General features: G+C 35.5%; 1 protein-coding gene and 1 pseudogene across 1 annotated transcript; both read left to right on the top strand.

The window, feature by feature from the left end:
* The first annotated feature begins 984 nt into the window (after positions 1–984).
* On the top strand, positions 985–5,375 carry LOC146163348 (uncharacterized; annotated as a pseudogene).
* A 2,275-nt stretch (positions 5,376–7,650) lies between these two features.
* LOC146163347 (uncharacterized) lies at positions 7,651–21,545 on the top strand. The gene is made up of 6 exons (XM_083380457.1): positions 7,651–7,690; positions 8,522–8,665; positions 8,892–9,275; positions 20,496–20,644; positions 20,742–20,766; positions 21,346–21,545. The coding sequence occupies exons 1-6, from the start codon at positions 7,651–7,653 to the stop codon at positions 21,543–21,545; spliced, it is 942 nt and encodes a 313-aa protein (XP_083236583.1).
* The last annotated feature ends 427 nt before the right edge of the window (positions 21,546–21,972 follow it).

Genomic DNA, 21,972 nt, shown 5'->3' with positions numbered 1-21,972 from the left:
AAGAAGAAATCAGACTTTTGCAAAGAAATAATGAGCATTCCGAAAAGTGCAGCAGAAAATACAGAAAGAATATAATAGTTATTGACTCGAAAGGTTCAGTTATTCTTTGGTGTATCTTTGTTATAATGTTGTCGTAACAATGTTTGTTTCTCACAGGATATGAACACAACATTACTGTTGAATACTGTGGGTGTGAGACTGAATGCGAAACACTTTATCGGCATCTACTGTGGTCTTGTTCACCAGTCACACCAAGGCTGGCAATCAGTCTAGAACTGATGGAGTGGCTTTGTGTATTTAGTTTAGATCAACAGGTTTCAACTGAAGGATTTTGTAATGCCTTAAATTTGCGATTTCAGTTCATCCCTCGCAATATTGGAAAGGTAAGTGAACTAATGTTTTGATACCTTGCAAAGAAGGCCGATTTTATTTATTTTTTTTAGACTAAACAACTTTCAAATAAGTTGCTCAGCGAAGTTGTGGAGTCCTACCGTCACCATGTTTATGAACTCCAGCATGGACTTCCAAATAAACTAAAATTATTTGATGATGGCACATTTTGTCCTACTTGCAAGGGTGTAAGTATACTTCCACCTTTGAGTTTTATCACAAAAAAATAATAGGAAAAGCTGATTTTTGTAGCATAAACGTTCAACCATTCTTTTAGGTTTAAAATGTAATTATTTTTTTAAAAACAGTCTTATTTTTTTGAATTAAATCGTTTTCCTGCCTTGAAGGACCCGTCATGCGAAAACATGTTTTGTTTGGACGGAAATGTTGGTTTGGTAAGAAGACAAAAAGCTGGGGACGCTAGTTATTCGCCACACCACAAAAATTGTTTTTTTGTTAACTAAACAGAGGCAATGTCTTTCATTAATCCGTATTCTGATACAATAGAATCAGATAAACTATGTGGTAGACTTTTTATTTATTTATTTTTTCAATTTAATTTTATAGATAAAAACATATTTTTTACAGCACTGCAGTGATTTTTAGGCTGGATCTGCAATACGATCAAGAAATAAATTGAAAAAACTTGATGTTAAAGGTGTATTTGGGGCATGCTGTAGGCATGAGTTTCCCAAAATATTTGTAAACATGAAGCATGGTGAACGGTATTTTAGCATTTACCTTCTTGCGAGCTATGCAATATTAAATTGAAACAAATAACGCCAAACCATTTTTATTTCTAGCCTTGGTTATCCTGTGTTTATCTTGAAAAAACTTTTGGAGCAAAACAAAAACAAAGATTTGAAAATATTTTATGATATTGCATGTCAACTGAACCGACATTTAATGGTAATATAAAAAAAAATTAAATTTTATTGGTTTTACAAAGATCTACTTTACCTGACTTGTTTATTTTTTATTCAGTTACCTGCTCAGAAGAAAAACACGGACATTGTTTCCAGATGTCAATTTGCTGTGCCAATATTTCATGGTTATGGCCATAATATGTCATGTCAAGTCAGTAAAAAATTTGTTCAATTTCACCGTAAATTTTGTTAGGGTGGGGGGAGGGCAGTTTTTGTATTTTCTATGTAAAAAGTTAATGCATTTATATATAATACTAGATGCAATACAATCCACGCCAAAAGGATGGTTTTGGGTTAACAGAAGGTGAAACTGTGGAACGACTGTGGTCCTTTCTACGGCCTTTTAGTAAAATATGCAAAGAAATGAAGCCAGAACATCGCCATGACTTGTTGTCTGATGGCTTGATCCATTATGGACAAAAGCTGAAAATAAAACTGGGTATTACCATTATTTTTATAGTACAGCTGTTCCACCTTTAATTTACTGTACTTTAGGTGATCATTTAAAATCAAAGTTTTTAAAATCCAAGGCAACACTGGAAAATGCAGAATCCCAACTCAACCAAATGATGCAGTTGTACCCTGGTTGTATTACACATTAAAGATGCTTATCTCTTTTTATCTTAATTTGGTACTATTTTTAGGTCATCTAACTCAAGCAAAACTTCAAAACTTACTTGAAGTGGAGATGGCAACTCCTAATGAATTAGTTCAATACAGCATAAATAAGCATGAAAGTTATATTCTGAAACTTCATGAGCTTCAGTCCAAAAGGTTAAAAAAACATTTGTATAACTGTAATATGATTGCTGGAAAATATCTAAAAACTACCATTCAGCCTGTAAATCTGTTTAAACCTAACATTCATAGTATAAAAGTATAGTTATTATATTTTCAATTTTATTTAAACATTTTATTGTTTTAGTATTACAAATTATATTATTTTAATCAATCGTATGGTTGTGACCCCTTTCAATACACTTTAACGACCCCCCTGCTCACGTCACAGCAACATACTTTGTCGCACGTCCCTCAAATTAAAAGCCACGAGTTAAGGTTTCATGGCCTATGATTGAAGTATTATATTCTCCTTTGCTCAATTTTTACTAATACGCTTTGAAAAAATATATATTCAACAACAATATTTATGACGTGTGTTTATTTTTCTAATTAGAAGCAAACTAATCATGTTGGAAAATGAATTCAAAGAGTGCAGTGAGATTGCTTCCCAAATAACACGGTATGGAACGACCAAATTTACTTTACATTACAGACGTAATTTTACTCTTGTGTTCCTATTTTAAGCCTGGATAGGCAACTGCAGTTCAGGCAAAAAAGGGAAGGAATAAAACGGCCGGACATAAAGAATTCACCTGGGCTTACTGAATTGATTATTGCTGCCGACAAAGCAAGAAAAAACTTTCTTTGCAAAGTGCAAAAGGAAAATGTTGAACGGTGTTTTCTATCAACATTAATAAAAAAGTACCCATGTAAGAGTAGTTATTTAACTTATTAAAACTATATATTCTAACAGCTAAGTAACCAGCTACTAATGATAAATCTTTTATTTCTAGGCGGTCAGGCCATCTGTGACAGAGTTTTTCGAAATATCAGAAGGGTTGTAGCCTCAATAAAAAAAAGCTGGAGCAATACAACCAGCTTCAACAAATTCCGTCAAAACGATATAATAATTTGATTGCGTAAAGCGACGTGTTGAATCCGGAATCACAAATTTGGAACGGTTTTCGCCAAGGCAATAATTTGGCGAAAAACCATCAAATTGTTGCCACCTATTGTTTAATTCTGCGCGCTAAGGAAGAATTGGATTTTGTGCGAAAAGATATGGCGAGCGCGGTAAAATTTGATCGCGGGCAGGTTGTTTTGCTTACCGAAGGGCGTAAAAAATTGCCATTTTACGCCCCATTTTTTGCCACTATACAGCAAAAGATGGAGATGACCGTAGCAGAACTTCTGCCACTTTTAATCCTTTTTTAGCTCCGTCTAATTCCGAAGATGAAGTACCATCTTGTGACGAAGAAGCTGAAACCAATTCCAACGTAGATGAACTCTTACGACTTATACTCGAGGAATCGTATAGTGATGTAGAAGAAGAGAATGAATAATTTTCGTCTAATTGCTAAACAACCGTTTCTAATTGCTACCCGTCGACCCTGTTATAAGTATTTCGTAGAAGTGCTTTTCGTTGCTGCCGAACTTTCTAAATATGTAGCCTACAGTATAGCACAATGATGTACGCCAATTAAAGTTGTTATACAAAAGGCGGTTTATAACGCTTGTACCGTACTATTATTGCAAAAAGTAAAAAAAAAATTAAACAGAGCAGCCAGCAGCCTCTATACTGTAACATATTCGGCCTTCATCTTTAAAAGTTATGTTTAATATGTTAATTGGGCTTATAGGTTCAAACTTTTTTTTGTTGAGGTTGACTTTAAAGTGATTACGAATTTTATTGAGCACCGGTTTTTCAATGCAATCACACCCGTGTTTTCTTGTTTTAATAGGTCAATTTAGGCTAATCATCATGAACAGTTTTTTGTCAATCGTGTGTGTCATCTTTGTTATCAGTACTCAAATTGAAGCAAACAAACACGGTAGTAAATATTTGGTGTTTTTTTATGAAATGAATTTTTATAATACCGGTACCAAACAAACATAACCGCCTTGTGAGTTCATCTTTTCAAGATTTTTCTTTTCATCTTTTTTTCGCGTTTGTCGTGAAAACCGACGGCGCTATTATTAATATCGTGCGTTAATGATTAACTGAGGACTTTTGGTCTCACTCTTTAACAAATATTTAATCCTGTGTTCTAGAAGTGTACAATTGGAGCAATTTGTGTTACATGTGTTATGCTGACACAAGCGCAAACTTCCAACAACTGAATAATTGTGTGAATGGGTTTCATCTTTTCAAATTGAATCATATTTAGTTGAAATGTATTTCCTTTTTAGCGTGAACGCATTCAAATTTAGTGTTTTCAATTTAACTTATTAATTTTGTGGACACTTTTAGACGTTTTTCTCAGCAAGCGTTAACGCGTCTGAGTTTCTTTCGCGCACAAAGAGAGGTATAGCCGAGGCCGATTTCGTGTCCGAATGCATAGAAGAAAGTTGTACAAAGGAAGAAGTTCGCGAAATCTGGCCAATGGACGGCTATAAAGTGGTGAGGTTTTGTGATTTCAGAAACATGTTATTCGTTTAGTTTTAACTTGAGCGGCTACCGAAAATGGACTTCAACGAATTCTTGTTTTGTGTTGCAGATGGCAATGTGGGCACAGGTGGCACGTGAGTTGAATTGTAAATTTAGTGACTTAGATTTTTTAGGGGTCGCCAAGAATTAGAGGCAATTCGAAACAGGATTGCGTTATGAAATTTAAAATAATAAAACAACTTTTGCTATTGTTAGTCAACTGTTACTACCAGGCATAGTAATATTAATCAAAAACATTCATTCCAGTAATTTTAATTCGTAACCAACGGTAACCTGCTTACGAAGGCGACTTGCATGAGTTGCCGAAATGTTGGTTAAGAATTACACTCACCAGAGAATCTGTTTTCGATTAATATTTAAAATATTGTAGTTAAGGCGCGTAAAAGCCCCATGTCTAGATACTATTAAAATTTGTTTAAAATAAAAAAATAACTTCATTTGACTTTTTACCTTTCAGTTCAAACATAATACAAAATTCGTATTCTTGATTGCCAACAGTGTCGGTATCTTCAGAGGTAATACGTAGATACAAAATGAAAGTCTGCTTTACACGACAACATGGATTCATTTAGAACTAGAGAAAAGCTTAAATCAAAGTCAGACACCGTTTGAACTAAAATTGTTTGCTTTATACCCTTTATTTTGACATAGTTCCGTGCGTGCGACCGCAGTGCAACGCGACTGGGACCAAAACCGACGATAACGGAAACATGATATGCCTACAAGACGCCTGGAGCAATTACGACTGCGAATGCAAACTAGGATATTTCGGTGAAGACGGTAACAATGGTAAGCTGCGCGCTGTCGACAAGCTGGCCAAACTCATTTAACGAGAACATGCCGTGTTTGAACCTAAGTAGATTTTACTTAGGAATAATTTTGTTGTAAGTTAACTCCATAACAAAGTGTATAAGTTTACTCGATAACGAAGTGTAAATTCACTTCATAACAAAGGTTAAGTTCACTCCATAACGAAGTTTAATTGACTCGATAACAAAGTGTACGTTTACTCCATAACGAAGGGTAACTTTGCTCCATAATAAAGTGTAAGTTTACTCCATAAGGGAGTGTAAATACACTCCATAATAAAATGCAAGTTTACTTCAGTATAAAGAGTAAATTCATTCCATAACAAAATGTAAGTTTAGTCCATTGCAAAGTGTAAATTCACTCCATACCAGAGTGTTAGTTTACGCCATAACATAATGGAAGTTTTCAGAATGTATACGTCGATTACTAGACAAGGCGTTATGTTTTACAGAGCTTCCAGGTACAGTATTTTGCTGTCCAAAGTCGTGGGAAGGTAATTCAATACAGCCATGTCTTGAAGGCCGAGATCATTGCCTATACGGATCCTGCGTTCAATCAACAGATAAGACAACGGAATGCAAGTGTTTACCTAATCATTCGGGAGACTACTGCGAAAATGTAAGAATTTAGCTCTGCAACGGCGAATCCGCGCCGGACGTTTGCGAGATACTGACAGGAAGGCAAAATTAATTCTAAGCGACGGTAACTTTCAATATAGATATAAAAACAATGTTTCCTTTTTTGTTACACGATACCAAGAATATCAAATCTTTCATTAGTGTAGGACTGTAGGTCTTGAACGAGATATTATTAATATACTTTTAATTTAATGTATAATGCGCTTATGTCGTTTTAAAAGATAGTATAAATGTAGCGAAAAGGTGGGAAAAACTTCGTTTAATTGGTTACAACTGTCAAAAAAAATTTAGTAATGTACAATACGAGTATCGATATTGATGTTTTATTTTTTCACAACTTTTTTTATATAGGGTCGGAAATCAGTACAATAATCGAACTCCATGACCGTTTTCAAATATCAGAGAAATCTAAACAACAAATTAAACTAGAGAATTAATCTTGTGTAAAAATGTTTTTCAGCTTCTACCTGATTTCATTCCTGGTATTAATTTTATCAACTGGTTTCGATGTCTGGATGTCTCTAAAATTTTCACATTAACCTCGCAAACCAGTCTTACATTATGACGTTATAAAACTACTTGATGTTTCATTCAACCTACATTTAGATATTTAGGTCTCGTTGTAATTCCCTCGGCCTAATATTTACGATTATCTAAATCGGTCATTCTGCTTATAGGTATTCAATTATTGTTCCAGTCGCAATTTGTGGGTTAATTCAAACTTCCGTGTATTTTGAGAAATATATACCAAAATATAAAGTAATATAGTGTTGTGCTAACCATGCAAAATTTTGTTCGGAATTGTTCGTATTTGAATGAATGTTTCATGTTGACCTTGATTGGCAAAAATATGTTAGACAAATGTTAAACGAATCATTTAAGTTGCGTATATATACACTAATTTGTGCTATATGTTGTAAATAAAATTTAATCTGAAAAGAGCATTTAAAGACCTTCTTCTTTGACTAGACCAGTGGTTCCCAGCCTGGGGTCCACGGACCCCTTTGGGGGTCCGTGATTACCTTGATGAATTTTAAGAAAGAAAAAAAAGAAAAGCGATCTTTTTACTTTAATTTCTCTCTTTAAATGCACATGTGTCAAGCTCAGGCCTGCGAGAATAAACTGTACCGGTATGCATTCAAATAAATCTATGCTGCTGCCTACAGTGTGTACATTGAGTTAATACTACATCTACCACAATGCGTGTCGATTACAGTCAACATTATGTTAATTGAGTTTAGGCAAAATTTATGTAGGGTTCCACAGAATTAATAATAATTTGTCTAAAGGGGTCCATGACAACAAAAAGGTTGGGAACCACTGGACTAGACCTATGTATCTCCAAGTTATAATATTAGCTTCATTAGATAAGTCATTTTAAGAGGGTGTAACCCAGAGCTCCCACTTGTACCTAAAATGATTTTTTTGATTTTAGAATATGCATAGCAAATGTAGCGCTACAGGACGGGAACACACAATAAGACCTGAAAAGAAACAATCCTTAAAAGCAGAAAAATCTATAAAACCACAGTAAATACGCAGTAATATCAAAAAAGTACAGTATAAGATCAAAATCGTCTGAATAAGACTTAAATCTGCCGGAATACGCTCTAAGTTCCTCGGAATAAAGCCTAAACGGCCATAATAACGCCTGAAAATGAGGGTAAAGGGCAGGGACGTGCAGTCAGGGGAGGCAGGTGAGGCACTGCCCCACCTACCAACATCTAGCAAAGCAGAAGATATATCAAGCAAAAGCTATATCAGTTAATCTCTATCGCAAATTTTACGTTTCTCTACCTAAAGCGTGCTTAATTTTTTTCTTCTAATTCTGGTAAAAATCATTGGATACGCGAAGTGCGGCAGTGCCAAGCCGTGCCTCTCTTCAGATCACAAAAGTGCCATACACTGCATTATGCGTGCCTTTTTCTTTGGTAAATTTTCTCGCAAAACATAATGAACGTTTTAGCCATGATTTGAGGCATGCCTCAATAGGCCACTTGCAGCTTGCGGTCACGTGACTAGTTACCGCATAGCAACGCGTTACTGGAGAGCAAGCTAATCCAGTAGCTACTGCTAGCAGATACGCGTTACCGACAGTTAGCGTTGATGTTGTTCTGGAATGGAAATCCTATTTATAATTCTGTAAAGCGGGGGCGGTCTATCCTACAGTTCGATCTTACTGCAGATAATCACCATAATCAACCCTTTCCAACTATTTATGCTCTAGTTATCTAAACCTTCAAGTTTTACGGCGTCCTAGCGGCAAAATAGAACAAAAAATATATACGAAATCGATTGTATTTTCATGAGCAAAACCATATTATTAATAGTACTCTTCCTTCCAACTTTAAATGTTAGGAACATTACCAAACAGATTTATAATACAAACTGATTTTGGGATTCTGATTGGTGAAGTTTTCGAAGAAAGAACTTTGCAGTAAAATGAGTTCTAATGGTAAGATTATTTTTTCCTTTCTTTTCGTATGACAAATTTAGAGCAATATATATATAAAATGTGTATGTTCCAGCTGTTGGGAGGACAGACTTGACCTTGTTTCCGCCAATTACATTCGCAGAAGTGGAACAATATGCACAGGTCAAGTCAGGTTGCGAGAACACCCATAAGGCATATAAATTTTTTGCTGAGCCAGGGTATCTACATGATATGAAGTGTAAGTGGACCTAATGTTATATACGCAAACCATATTTTATTGCTTTACTACAAAACCTTTCACAGAATGGTTAGTTTATATTTTAAAGTAGGTTGCTTTTATAATTTGTTTAACATACAGGTTATAAGAACAGAAACATTTTAAATTATAAGTTGCTAATCACGTCCTACGAAATTGAAGTAGCCTAACAAGAAAATGATTTAATATGTTTATGTGTATGTTGCAGTGAGCTACACAGAAGAGGAGGCAACTGTATTTGCAAAATGTTACAGGTCAATGAAAAAAAATGAGCCACCGCATAACCTACAAGCGTCTGTAACACTTGTAACCACATCGATGTCTGGAAAATGTTCATGTGTTGCTGGAATGAGTGGCTTTTGCAACCATGTTGTAGGTTTATTTTTTTACATGGCTCACTGTAAACAACTGAACTTAAACAATATGCCCGACAACCTTTCTTGTACCAGTTTGCAACAACAATGGAGTATTCCCAGGGGTAAAAAAGTCAAAAATAAGGAAGTACAAGACTTGCTTGTTAAGAAGCCACAAGCTGGTGCCAATTATTTAAAATTTATAAGCAGCACATTGTATTCACCATCATGTTCATATGGTACTTTCACCAAAGAACATTTCTGTGGTCTGCAGCCTGAACCACTCATAGCTTCCTTAGACTTCCACGCTATGAAACATTTCTTTGTCCAGCTTAAATGCCCGCATATTGCGTGTACATTGACTTCTTGTAGTGTAAAACTCTAAAGTTAAAGTCATAAATAAAGGCAGAACTGTTGCAAATTCAACAGTTTTGCATCAGACAACTGGACAAAAAAAAATAACACCCAACTTTTAAAGAGATTGGAAAAACGGAATGGATTTGTGGTCATAGGCGTAGCCAGGGGGCCATGGCCACCCAAAAATTTATAAATATTATACTCTTAATAATAATTTGTTTTGTAGCTTTTATGAGCAGTAGCCTACCACAACAGTCGATAACAGATATGTCACCCCTTTAATTGTCATGCACTGTTACGTCATAAACGATGTAGTCATTATTACGTTTTCTATATTAATGTAGTTTTACTACTTTTTAAGTCATTTTTATTGGGCTAAAACTCAGTCAGTTGCTGCTCGAAACGGTTTACGCAGTTCATACAATGGCGAAAGCTAAACAAAAAAAGTTCAAACTTTTTTATTTTTATTAGTACGATACCGTTTTTGTTGTTAAAGAAAAACTCGAATCGACGAAATGTGTGCCTTACCATCTAGGAACCTCACCGCACGTCACTGGTAAAGGGTATGGGACGATCAGGGGCCATGGGTATTGCATCGACCATTTTGGTGTCGACGTTTGGACGCCCTACTTTGACCACATGTGTACGATAAGCTTGTACGCTGGCAACTATACAAGATATTCGGTAAAGACCCAAGACTATCGACCTTGAATTTTCTAATTGCTTACCGGATTAAAGCAAAATAATATTCCCTACATATGCTTTTAAATCACAATTAGATTCCTGCAAAGTATTTTGCGTGGGTGCAAACTTACTGCAAAATCCTGGTTTCATAACAAATTCATACCAACGGTCTATTCTATTTTTTAATATTCCGTCAAACGGCAATTGATAGCGTCAAACCTAATTTTTAAATATTTTCGCATGATTTGTTCTAAAATTGAACAAGTTGACATCCAAAGAAACTTGTTAACGTGGAATGAAACATTTTATGGACATGTCTATATATTATGGATGAAATCAAGCAACTGGATAGTGTCTTAATCCTTCCTATTGTCAAAGTACTGCCATGCGACTTGGCAAACAATGTCAACACCCGCTATTTGCTTAACATTCAGAAGTGCATATGGTCGAATAACGATAATGCAAGTGCTTATCAACAACTAAACAAACGGACCGACCGTTCCTCTTTGTAGGGTAAACGTTATATCTGTAGAATTACCAGTGCTGTCATTTTGACAGTTTTTGATTTTCAATCGTTTATATCTCAGCTTAGGTAGCTGCTAAAATATTGAAACTTCCCGACTTTTTCCTAGGCTAGGTCCCTTTTGGTATGAAAATTTTTAGTCTATTAAAATAACCACAGCATGAGGTAGAAATTGATTTACCTTAAATTATCGCCAACGGTCATTTTGACCGTAAAGGAAATTCTAATTCCTCCACAAATACAATCGCCTTAAACCAGTGGTTCTCAAACTGGGGTCCGCGCGACAATTTTCTGGGCCCGCGAAGCACCTAACAAAAACATTAAAACGACTCTCCTAAAGAAGATAATATTTTTGCGCAATAAAATTTTCAGGCAACTTACTTTTTCAAACCAATCTCACTAGTTGTTTATTAACGACTTTGCACGCTTGAAGTTGAATTGTCCATTGTGACGACATAGGGTTGCGTTGTGCTAGTGAGAATTACGTTTTTACAGCTTGCTGCGCTGCCACTGTGGGCACGGTTTTAAAACTGTTCGTGACTGCTAGACTAAGGTAAATAAAGTGATTCGTTAATTAGAGGTTAACATAAATGGTAGCAAAGAAGCAAGTGCACCCGTTCCATTGATACAATTAAAAACAACGTGTTATTTTAAGTTTATTTGTGTATATTTTTAAGGACCGTAAGCAATTAAAACATTGCTGGGGGACCGTTGCGTAATTTTTTAGCAAAAGTTTGAGAACCACTGCCCTAAACGATAGCTATTTGTTGTGCTATTATTTTGAAACAACCGTGGGTCAATTGCTGCAGTAGCTGGTAACAATTACAATTCTTAACCAAATTCGATGGTTGACGGAGCAGAAAGCAAAAGTAACTAGAAGGGGGTGCGGTTGTTGTATATTTTATCGTGGGGTATATTTTCAGGGTTTAGCGTATATTTTAACAAATTTAATTTTTTTTTAATTGTTTCTTTCAGGGGGGGGGGGGGATTATGGAGCGTTATAAATAGGCGTTACTTGTCAGGGTTGCTTTTAAATATTATTAATTTGACTTTGGTCTGTGGTGTAGTACAAACGTTGCCTGTTCTTTTATTAAGTTAACTTGTTTCTGCAAGCAAAAACAGATATGGCCCGAAAATCACCAGCCTTAACTTATGTCTTAGATACGAAAGGGGTAGTTGCCAGGGTTTAATTTTCTTATACGTTAGTTTGGTAAAGACTATGCAAAATTAGTTTTAGAATCGTTTTGCCATCAAAATATTTTATTCATTTATTTTTTTTATTTTTGCCGCCTCAAAAAATTCCATTTGCAGAGACAGTGACAAACTGGCACTTGACGCCTGAAAACTTTACTTTCAAGAAAATTTTTAGGCTTTTCTAACTTATGATTCAATCTGGCGACCGAGTTAACGAACGTCATATAAATGAAGCTTCTAGCAATGCCTCCCTGCTTTACGATGGGTGAAACTTTATTTTATACTGGCCTTGCCTCCTCATGTTATACCTCGATAATGAATTAAAATACGACAAAGAAACTGCGTGCCAAAGCCTGCGCTAGACGCTCGCTCGCCTAATAACACCCTATTGACACTTGATTATTTAGGCGAAGCTTATCGCGAGGTTGGTGGCCCGAAAAAATGCTGACGCCGCATTTAAAGCAAGAATTATAAATGAGTCGCCGATATTCTGCTTTATACATCCCTACTCGCAATGCTTCCCTACGTTAATTGTACGGTGGGTGAAAGTTTATTCACGGCCTCACCTCTTTGTGTATTACCGCGACAATAAAATGAAATACGATTTGGAGAATATTTGAAAAAATCGTATTTGGAGAATTTTTGCTATTTGCACCTGTTTTGTATGTTACTCCAATCCAACATATCAACACACAATTTTAAGTTGTGTAGGCCTGGTGTTGATATGTTGGATTGTAGTTGCCACCAGATTTCGCATTTAAATTTGTGGCAGTGTGAAAGTCGCACGAGCCCAGGTTTGGACGAGCCACTTCGCACAATGAAAATCTCACGCGCGGGACAATAAAGCGTAGCAGGCGACCAGTCGCTTTGTCACTTCACAAGCTCGACAAAGCAAGTGAATATGAACGAATTCTGTATGAAAGTTTTTCTGCTGTTAGAGGGCAGTCGTTAGCTACAAAGAGCTAAAACGCAATATTTCAGGTTTTTGCCCCCAAGCAAAGGCCCCTGGGGGTGCCGCCTCATAAACTTCTACAAAGCACCTACATTCCACTCTATCTAATGTCTGAAAATTTAAAGGTTCTACGATCTATACTTTTTCTATAAAGCTTCGGACAAAAATCGGTCTAAACACGCCATAGGAAACCATAGCAAACCAAAAAATACCTATGACTTTATAGCCTATACCTATGACTTTATAGATGCAAATAAACTTTTGATGGACATATACACATCTCAAAACTTTTCCTTGACTTGTTTCTGCAAGCAGAAACAGATATGGGCCGTAAATTTTCTGCCTTCACTTCTGGCGTAGATGAAAATATTTTTCCACAAAAAAAACGCTCATTGTTTTAAACCCCTGTCACACTCCATCTCAAAACAAATAAAAAACAATTTATTTCCCCCCTATTAATAAAAAAACTACAATCAATTAAAAAATATATATGTCTGATGCCCCGAAACCATAAAAATATAGGCCCTATATGTTTGATATCCCGAAACCATAGATAAACGATAAACAAAGAAACATGCTCCACCCGGGAGTAAATATTTCATTACCAAAACAATATTTAAAAAAATTATTTTTCAACACATTTGCCAAAAAATGCACCCCAAACCGTTAGGCAGAAACTACAAAAATCGTCAAGAAAATTGGACTTATGAACTTCGGACCGAAGTTCGAGAAATGTCCACTCATGAATGATGAAACAATTTGATAGCATATCTGACCGACGCCGGACCTTTGGAATGGTTACATTGCAATGTTGCTGACAGTGCGTTTATGACTGAAGAGTCTGCCGCTAATTAGGTAAGGATGAAGCCTATTTAGGTTTGTACTTTGATTTGTTGACCTGGGCATCGGATGTTATATGCAGTTATGAAAACCGTTTAACATTTTTCCACAAGCCTTTAGATTTCGCAGTATAACCAGTTCATCGAAATGTATAATTTCACCTTGAAATTGTTGCATAATTTAAGTATTTATCTGATAAAACATATACGGAATACAGTAAGAAACAGACTAATGAATTCTAGACTAAGATCTCACAGTTTTAAGAAGGAAATGTATTTATCTAAACTCCGCAAAATATTTTGACTCTATTGTTAAAAGCAATCATCTATTTATATACAATGAAGATGATTTTATATTCACAAGTAAACAAACCAAAATCTGGAATACTATTTACTAGGGTGGCCATATTTTTTACATAATCTCTGATAAACAATATAATGGTTTAAGGGGCATAAAAAGTCCGGAAACGTCACAACGTTTTTACATTTTTAAGAAACTTGCTGTGGTCACGCGAAACAGTGCGCAAATAAGCAGCCTAAGTAAAACCATTTTTGTTCTTTTAAGTATTTAAAAAAAATGTTTTTTAATTATTTATACCATTTTCATTGACCGTATTTAAAAAATCGGATGTTGTTATTTGCGCCTCAAATAGTTTTGAGAGTGTATTATCTGGTACTCATAAAGCTAAGTATTAAAACCTAACATATTCGGCCTTCATCTTTAAAAGTTATGTTTATTATGTTAATTCGGCTTATAGGTTCAAACTTATGAGTGAATCCTATTTTTTCGCTATAAAATAGTGTGACGTTAGTTTGTTTGAATATCTCTACGCCAACCTATAGCGACAATAATAAAAAAAACGCAATATTTCCAAGGGTTGGGGCTTCATTTTTTTGAAGGGGAATAAAAAAATAATTAAAAATATTGTTCCGGTGAAATTATTTTTTGTTTATGGTTTATCTTTGGTTTCGTTGGCATCAAACATATTTTTTTATTAAGTAGGGGGGAATAAATTGTTTGTTTTATTTAGTATAAGGGGAAGTTGGGGGGGATTAAGACAATAAACGTTAAAAAAAATTTGCATCTACGTCATAGGTTAAGACAGAAAATGTTCGGCCCATATCTGTTTTTGCTTGCGGAAACAAAGCAAGGAATAGTTTTGGGATGTGTATATTAAAAATCCATCAAAATTTATTTTGCATCTGTATAGTCATAGGAAAGGCTAGAATGTTTTCGCTCCATATCTGTTTTGCTTGAAGAAACAAATCAAGAGAAAGTACAACTTAATATAAATCGTAAAACGAATAAACCATAGTGTAACTATACGGGGGTGCGGTTGTTGTATATTTTGTCAGGGGGTATATTTTCAGGGCTTAGTGTTTATTTTCAATTTTTATTTTTTATTATTTTTTCAATTTTTATTTTTATATATTTTTTTTGTTTATTCTATATTTTGTATTGTGTATTTTACATTATATACTTTATATTTATTTTTTTATTTTTCTTAACTTGTTTCTGCAAGCAAAAACAAATATGGGCCAAAAATTTTCCCACTTAACTTATGCCTTTGATGCGAAAGGGGTTCAAATATGGCGTAGATTTTGGGGAATGATCGAAACATATATTTGATAAATAGAATTTACGTAGATAATGTGTATGGCCATTTTATTACATTTTGGCCAGCTTACGTGTTTGAAAAGCAAATATTATCGTTCCCCTTAAGACTTAAAATGGTTTAACGCCTATGGTTTGCAATACTTTTGCAAACTTTTACTCGGTAAATTTTTGCCATGGCTTGGTCCGAGCAATCACTGTTGAAACAGATTTCAAATCTGTAGTTTCAAACAATATGAAACACACTATTATGTGCCTAATACGCAAACTATTAAATCGAAAGTTTTGCTAGTTGTTTAGGCCTGATGTTGGTATGTTGGTTGGAGCAACATGCACGACAGGTGCTAACAGAGAGGCGTAAACTGCCTTAAGATTTCGCATTTAAAATTGCGTCGGTAAATACACCCTATTGACACTTGATTATTAGGCAAAGCTTATCGCGAAGTAATTGGTTGCCTGAAAAAACGCTGACGTCGCATTTAAAACAAGAATTATAAATGAGTCGCCGATATTTTGCTTTGAACATCCCTACTCGCAATGCTTTGCGTTAATTGTACGGTGGGTGAAAGTTTATTCACAGCCTTACCTCTTTGTGTATTATCGCGACAATGCGATGAAATACGGTTTGTAGAATATTTATAAAAAATGTAATTTGGACAATATTTGCTATTTGCACCTGTTTCACACAATAAATAAAAATCAGCACACAGTTTTAAGTTGTGTAGGCCTGGTGTTGATATGTTGGATTTCGAGCATCACTAACACTAGCGTGAACTAAATGATTGCACACATTGCCAGTTCATGTCACAAATAAGTGTCTTCTAATGCATCTGATTGTTGCATTTAATATTATTTTTTGTGGGCGTTATACTTGTTGTTAACCACTAACCGTTCCTATTACGTCACAATGCCCCAAATTTGGCCTAACGTTTAAAGCGTTAAAGCAGGGCATTTTTCATCAGTGGTTCTCAACAGCCGGTCCTCCGCCAAATTTATTACAAATTTATATCTCAATTGCAAACAGCAAGATGTTGAAGGCGGCTTGTCCATTAAATTTAGAACTTAGCGAGTTCCGTAGTTTGCTGCATTGTGACGTAACATAGAGTAAAAGTAAATGGTCTAATTTGGACTTTATCGTACGTACAATGCTAGTGTTGTGCCCAACTGTTCAAAAGTAGGCTACAACTCGTTAAATTTAGGACCAGTTGGATGTGAAAACTTCCATAGAACCACGTATAGCAGGTATGATATCAGACAGCAGAAAATTTCTCATTACATTGAAGTTTTCGTTATTTGCTTTTAAGTTGCATAGCCTACTTTTGTCATAATTAAATTTTGGCCTCATTTTAATTTTTGAAGGCCACCGGTCCGCAAAAAGGTTGAGAACCACTGTTCTACATTAAAAGTAAGCAGGTGTGTTTTTGTGCGACTGAGAAACCAACAAAAACGAAACTGATAGTTAACACTTTTAGGTATCGGCTTAAAATCATCGAAGTATATTTCGAAAAAGATACATAAATTAGATGTCAGATCACAGCAGGGCTGCTGAGTCGGACTCGGGACTCGAGTAAGACCAGGTAAAACTACCCGAGTCCGACGTGTGCGCATGCGCAGTACCAAATTTCGAAAGGCAGCAAACTGTAAATTGTTAAGGTGGAATAGAATATGCTCGTGGAAAATTTTCCATGATCCTATGAGTGGATTGCGGAATATCCACCATAATTTAGTTACATAAATGGTGAAATACAGAGGCTGAGACGCGATGAACGCGATGAAACTTCATATTCGGCCCGAGTCGGACTCGCGGTATTTTTAACCAGCTCTGCAGCCCTGATTGCCAGTGCGAAACAAAACATAGAAAAATGTTTGGCACGCGAGTTGTTAATATTTTGACATTATTCATAAACTGGTACACTGCTTACGAAAAGTTGCCGACCCCTGTCGTAATATATGATATTACCAAAATGAACCTGGTAAATTATCGTATTTATAATGACCCAATTATTGAACCACACTTGAAAATAAGACCCTGAAAACCACCCTTTGACTAATTATACCACAACCGCAAACCCGTCCGCTACAATGTACTTTAAAAAACAATCCTAATCCATAATCCATTGTTATTAAGTAAATTAAATGCATTTTTGTTATAATCTGGGTCAAAGAACGCTTGCGAGCCATTTTTTATCTGGTCGTGTGCCACATTTGGCACGCGTGCCACTTGTTGGACACCCCTGGTTTAGAGGTTTCAATGAGCTCAATCCTAATCCATAATCCATTGTTATTAAGTAATTTAATGCCTTTTTGATATAATCTGGGTCAAAGAACTTGGTAAGTATAAATTAATGAAGCCTCTCACTCTTCCGTCAATGTAAAAGAATTGATAAAGAACACTTTTAGAAACCAAAATAAAACAAACCAAGGACACAATTCTAGAATAAGCACGAATCTTAGAAATAAGCACGGTATAGCAACCCTAAGTATAGCTAAAAGAAACAAGGAAATTTAAACACAAATTAGATAAATCACAAAACACTGTTTAGAGGTTTCAATGAGCTATTTTTCACTTTATTTCGACCACAATGTCCCCATTATACTGCAAAACAATATCCAATTTTCACGAAACAGAAAGAAGTTTAAACCTTTCTATTATTGCTGATTTAGGTAGAGTCAAGAAAATTGGACTTGTGAACTTTGGACCGAAGTTCGAGGACTGTCCACTCATGAATAGTTTTGTTAACATATCTGACCGACGCCGGACCTTTGGAATGTTTATATTGCAATGTTGCTGACAGTGCGTTTTTGACTGAAGAGTCTGCCGCTAAGTACGCATGAGGCCTTTTTAGGTTTGTACTTTGATTTGTTGACGTCAGTACCGTACTGGCAAACACAGATGTCCTGGTGTTATAAAAGAATGTCAATTTGGTTTTTGCCGAGTGGTATATTCTTCCAGACTGGCTGAAGCACATCTTGTCAAGTCCTTTAGTTACGCTATAGATGCGACTCAATGCTTTCAATTGAAGTAGATGTCTATTTCGTTTAAGGGTATTTAACCTGAGATGACTGTTGATTAGGGAGATCTATCGGTCATATTCCGCAGTTGTCTCCAGTTCGCCTTGAGCAGGCGACTGTTTACTTGTACAGATTCTCCGTTGCAAGTTATTTGACTTTTTGCAAGATCGCATTTTCGCATCGACTCGATAATGTTGACACAATTGTAGACTTCACAGCCTGTTGTCAAAACGCTGACACAGCCTCTTGAAAAATCTCACATTGATTTATTGTCGCCAGCTTAGCTGATAACATGCTGACGAAAACAAATTTCCTGGTTTGAACTAGAATTGAACAGAGGAAGCCCATTCTAGTTTCGTCGAGCGAGGTCTTTCTTGGAATTGGTTTGAGAATATTTATCAGGGTTGATGAGTTATATAAGGCAGATGTGATCTACAGGGGGACTGTGATGAGGTAGATATCAGCATTGGTCGTCACATGGCTATTCGCTTGTGAAATGTTCGATCTTTAACTTAACACAGTGGTGTTCTTAACCGGTGAGGGGCAAGAAATTCTCAGGGGGTTTAAGCTCTATACTCCAAAATTTAACTTTTTATCATGATTTTATAGGTTTTATGTTGCGTTAGTTGTTGAATTTGCTTTTATGTTGTAATGATTTACATCAAAATTGTACATGTGTATATCAGCAACTGAAGAAAATTGGTTCATGCTTTTGCGATTTGTGAACTTTTGGGCAAATATGTGTTGATAGTTTTTGCGAACAGTATTTGATAATCATTACGGCCGATTTGGGCTACGTTTAGTCAGAACAGATTGACATTTCTTAAGGAGATCTGAGTTGTGCACAGGTTTCGGGCGGCATGCGATTTACTCCACAAGGTGCTTTTGCCAATTGTAACAACAAAACACAACAAAAATTTTGCCGGTCGCGCGAACCTGCCACTCCTAATTCCTATTATATTAAATATGATGAAACCCAGAAGTTTTGCACGAGTTTGTAATGTTATTTTCTCACACCTTTTGAAACACGATTAACACAATGTTTAATTTTTGTGCATTGGGCGACATTTTGACGTGGTTTTGTACAGACTTACAACTGTGGAGTCGATGGCTTCAGAACATGTGTCAAAATCAACTTGATAAAAATCAATATATCGAAATCTTTATGAGTGGCCATTGCGTTTATAAGAGACCAATGCGTCCTGCCTCCTTCATTAAGGTTTTAACAATTCCCACTAAATAAAAGCATTTTTTTCGAGATAATCCACTTTTTCATTAGCAGTCAAGTTTTGTATTTTTATGCAGTTGCGTTGATATTCAATCGAAAATATCGACTTATTGTAGGATCATATTTGTGTGTTATCTGAGGACGCGCAAGGCTCAGGACAATTGCCAAAAAAGGGCGCGGTAGAAGACAGGTTAAGAACCACTGACTTAGAACAATATGTAAATCGTTTTCTATTACCCCGTCCATCTATGCGTACGACAAGATCAACTACATTAAACAATTCTTAATTTAAGGAAAGGGCGATATTCTACTCACAATATAGAAGTGTAAAAAGATTTTAAATAGGCGCAAGTAAAATTAAACTCTTGTCTTTGTGTTTCTTCAAATAATGACAATTTGTAAGAAATGTTGGCTTTAAATAGCACATTTCTACAGATAAATTAATATTGAATCGTTGTAAAAAGAAAATTCTGTTTAGGTTGACTTCTAGAGTGATTACGAATTTTATCGAGTACCGGTTCTCCAATGCAATAATACCCGTGTTTTCTTGTTTTAACAGGTCAATTTAGGGTAATCAACATGAACAGTTTTTTGTCAATCGTGTGTCTCATCTTTGTTATCAGTACTCAAATTGAAGCAGGCAAACACGGTAGTAAATATTTGGTGTTTTTTTACGAACTGAATTTTTATAATACCGGTACCAAACTAACATAACCGCCTTGTGAGTTTATCTTTTCAAGATTTTTTTTTCGCGTTTGACGTGAAAACTGACGGCGCTTTGTTAATATCGTGCGTTAATGATTAACTGAGGACTTTTAATCTCACTGTATAATGAATATTTAATCCTGTGTTTTAGAAGTGTACAATTGAAGCAATTTGTGTTTTATGTGTTATGCTGACACAACCGCAAACTTCCAACAACTGAATAATTGTGTGAATGGGTTTCATCTTTTCAAATTCAATCATATTTAGTTAAAATGTATTTTCTTTTTAACGAGACCGCATTCAAATTTACTGTTTTCAATTTAACTTATTAATTTTGTGGACACTTTCAGACGTTTTTCTCAGCAAGCGCTACGCGTCTGAGTTTCTTTCGCGCACAAAGAGAGGTTCAGCCCTGAACTATTTCGTGTCCGAATGCATAGAAGAAAGTTGTACAAAGGAAGAAATTCGCGAAATCTGGCCAATGAACGGCTATAAAGTGGTGAGGTTTTGTGATTTTAGAAACAGTTTGTTCGTATAATTTTAGTTTGAGCGGCTACCGAAAATGGACTTTAACGAATTCTTGTTTTGTGTTGCAGAATGCAATGTGGGAACAGGTGGCACGTGAGTTGAATTGTAAATTTAGTGATTTCGATTTTTTAGAGGGTCGCCAAGCATTAGAGGCAATTCGACACAGGATTGCGTTATGAAATTTGAAATAATAAAAACAAATTTGCTATTGTATGTAAACTGTTACTACCAGGCATAGTAATATTAATCAAAAACATTCATTCCAGTAATTGTAATTCTTTACCAACGGTAACCTGCTTACGAAGGCGACTTGCATGGGTTGCCGAAATGTTGGTTAAGAATTACACTCACCAGAGAATCTGTTTCCGATTAATATTTAAAATATTGTAGTTAAGGCGCGTAAAAGCCCCATGCCTAGATACTATTAAAATTTGTTTAAAATAAAAAATAAATTAATTTGACTTTTTACCTTTCAGTTCAAATGTAATAGAAAATGCGTATTCTTGATTGCCAACAGTGTCGGTATTATTTCAGAGGTAATACGTAGATACAGAATGAAAGTCTGCTTTACAGAACAACATGGATTCATTTAGCACTGGAGAAAAGCTTATGTCAAAGACAGACACCGTTTGAACTAAACTTGTTTGCTTTATACCCTTTATTTTCATATAGTTCCGTGCGTGCGACCGAAGTGCAACGCGAATGGAACCAAAACCGACTATAACGGAAACATGATATGCCTACAAGACGCCTGGGACAATTACGACTGCGAATGCAAACTGGGATATTTCGGTGAAGACTGTAACAATGGTAAGCTGTGCTCTGTCAACAAGCTGGTCAAACTCATTTCACGAGAACATGCCGTGTTTTAACCAATGTAGATTTTAATTAGGAATAATTTTGTTGTAAGTTTACTCCATAACAAAGTGTAAAATTTACTCGATAACGAAGTGCAATTCACTCCATAACAAAGTATAAATTCACTTCATAACAAAGGTTAAGTTCACTTCATAACGAAGTATAGTTGACTCCATAACAAAGTGTACGTTTACTCCATAACGAAGGGCAACTTTACTCCATAATAAAGTGTAAGTTTACTCCATAAGAGAGTGTAAATACACTCCATAATAAAATGCAAGTTTACTTAAGAATAATGAGTAAATTTACTCCATAACAAAATATATTTAGTCTATTTCAAATTGAAAATTCACTCCATACCAGAGTGTTAGTTAACGTCATAACATAATGTAAGGTTTCAGAATGTACACGGCGTTTACTAGACATGGCGTTATGTTTTAC

Source organism: Ascidiella aspersa, chromosome 2 (assembly GCF_963924565.1).
Source record: "Ascidiella aspersa chromosome 2, kaAscAspe10.2, whole genome shotgun sequence".
Lineage (NCBI taxonomy): Eukaryota > Metazoa > Chordata > Ascidiacea > Phlebobranchia > Ascidiidae > Ascidiella > Ascidiella aspersa.
This window is presented reverse-complemented; position numbering and strand designations above follow the sequence as displayed.

Excerpts from the sequence above, each read along its gene's own strand:
- LOC146163347 (XM_083380457.1), top strand. The coding sequence starts at position 7,651 with ATGAGGGTAAAGGGCAGGGACGTGCAGTCAGGGGAGGCAG. Across the intron at positions 8,666-8,891 it reads GTATCTACATGATATGAAGT|TGAGCTACACAGAAGAGGAG; the intron begins GTAAGTGGACCT and ends TGTATGTTGCAG. Across the intron at positions 20,767-21,345 it reads AATGTGGGAACAGGTGGCAC|TTCCGTGCGTGCGACCGAAG; the intron begins GTGAGTTGAATT and ends ATTTTCATATAG.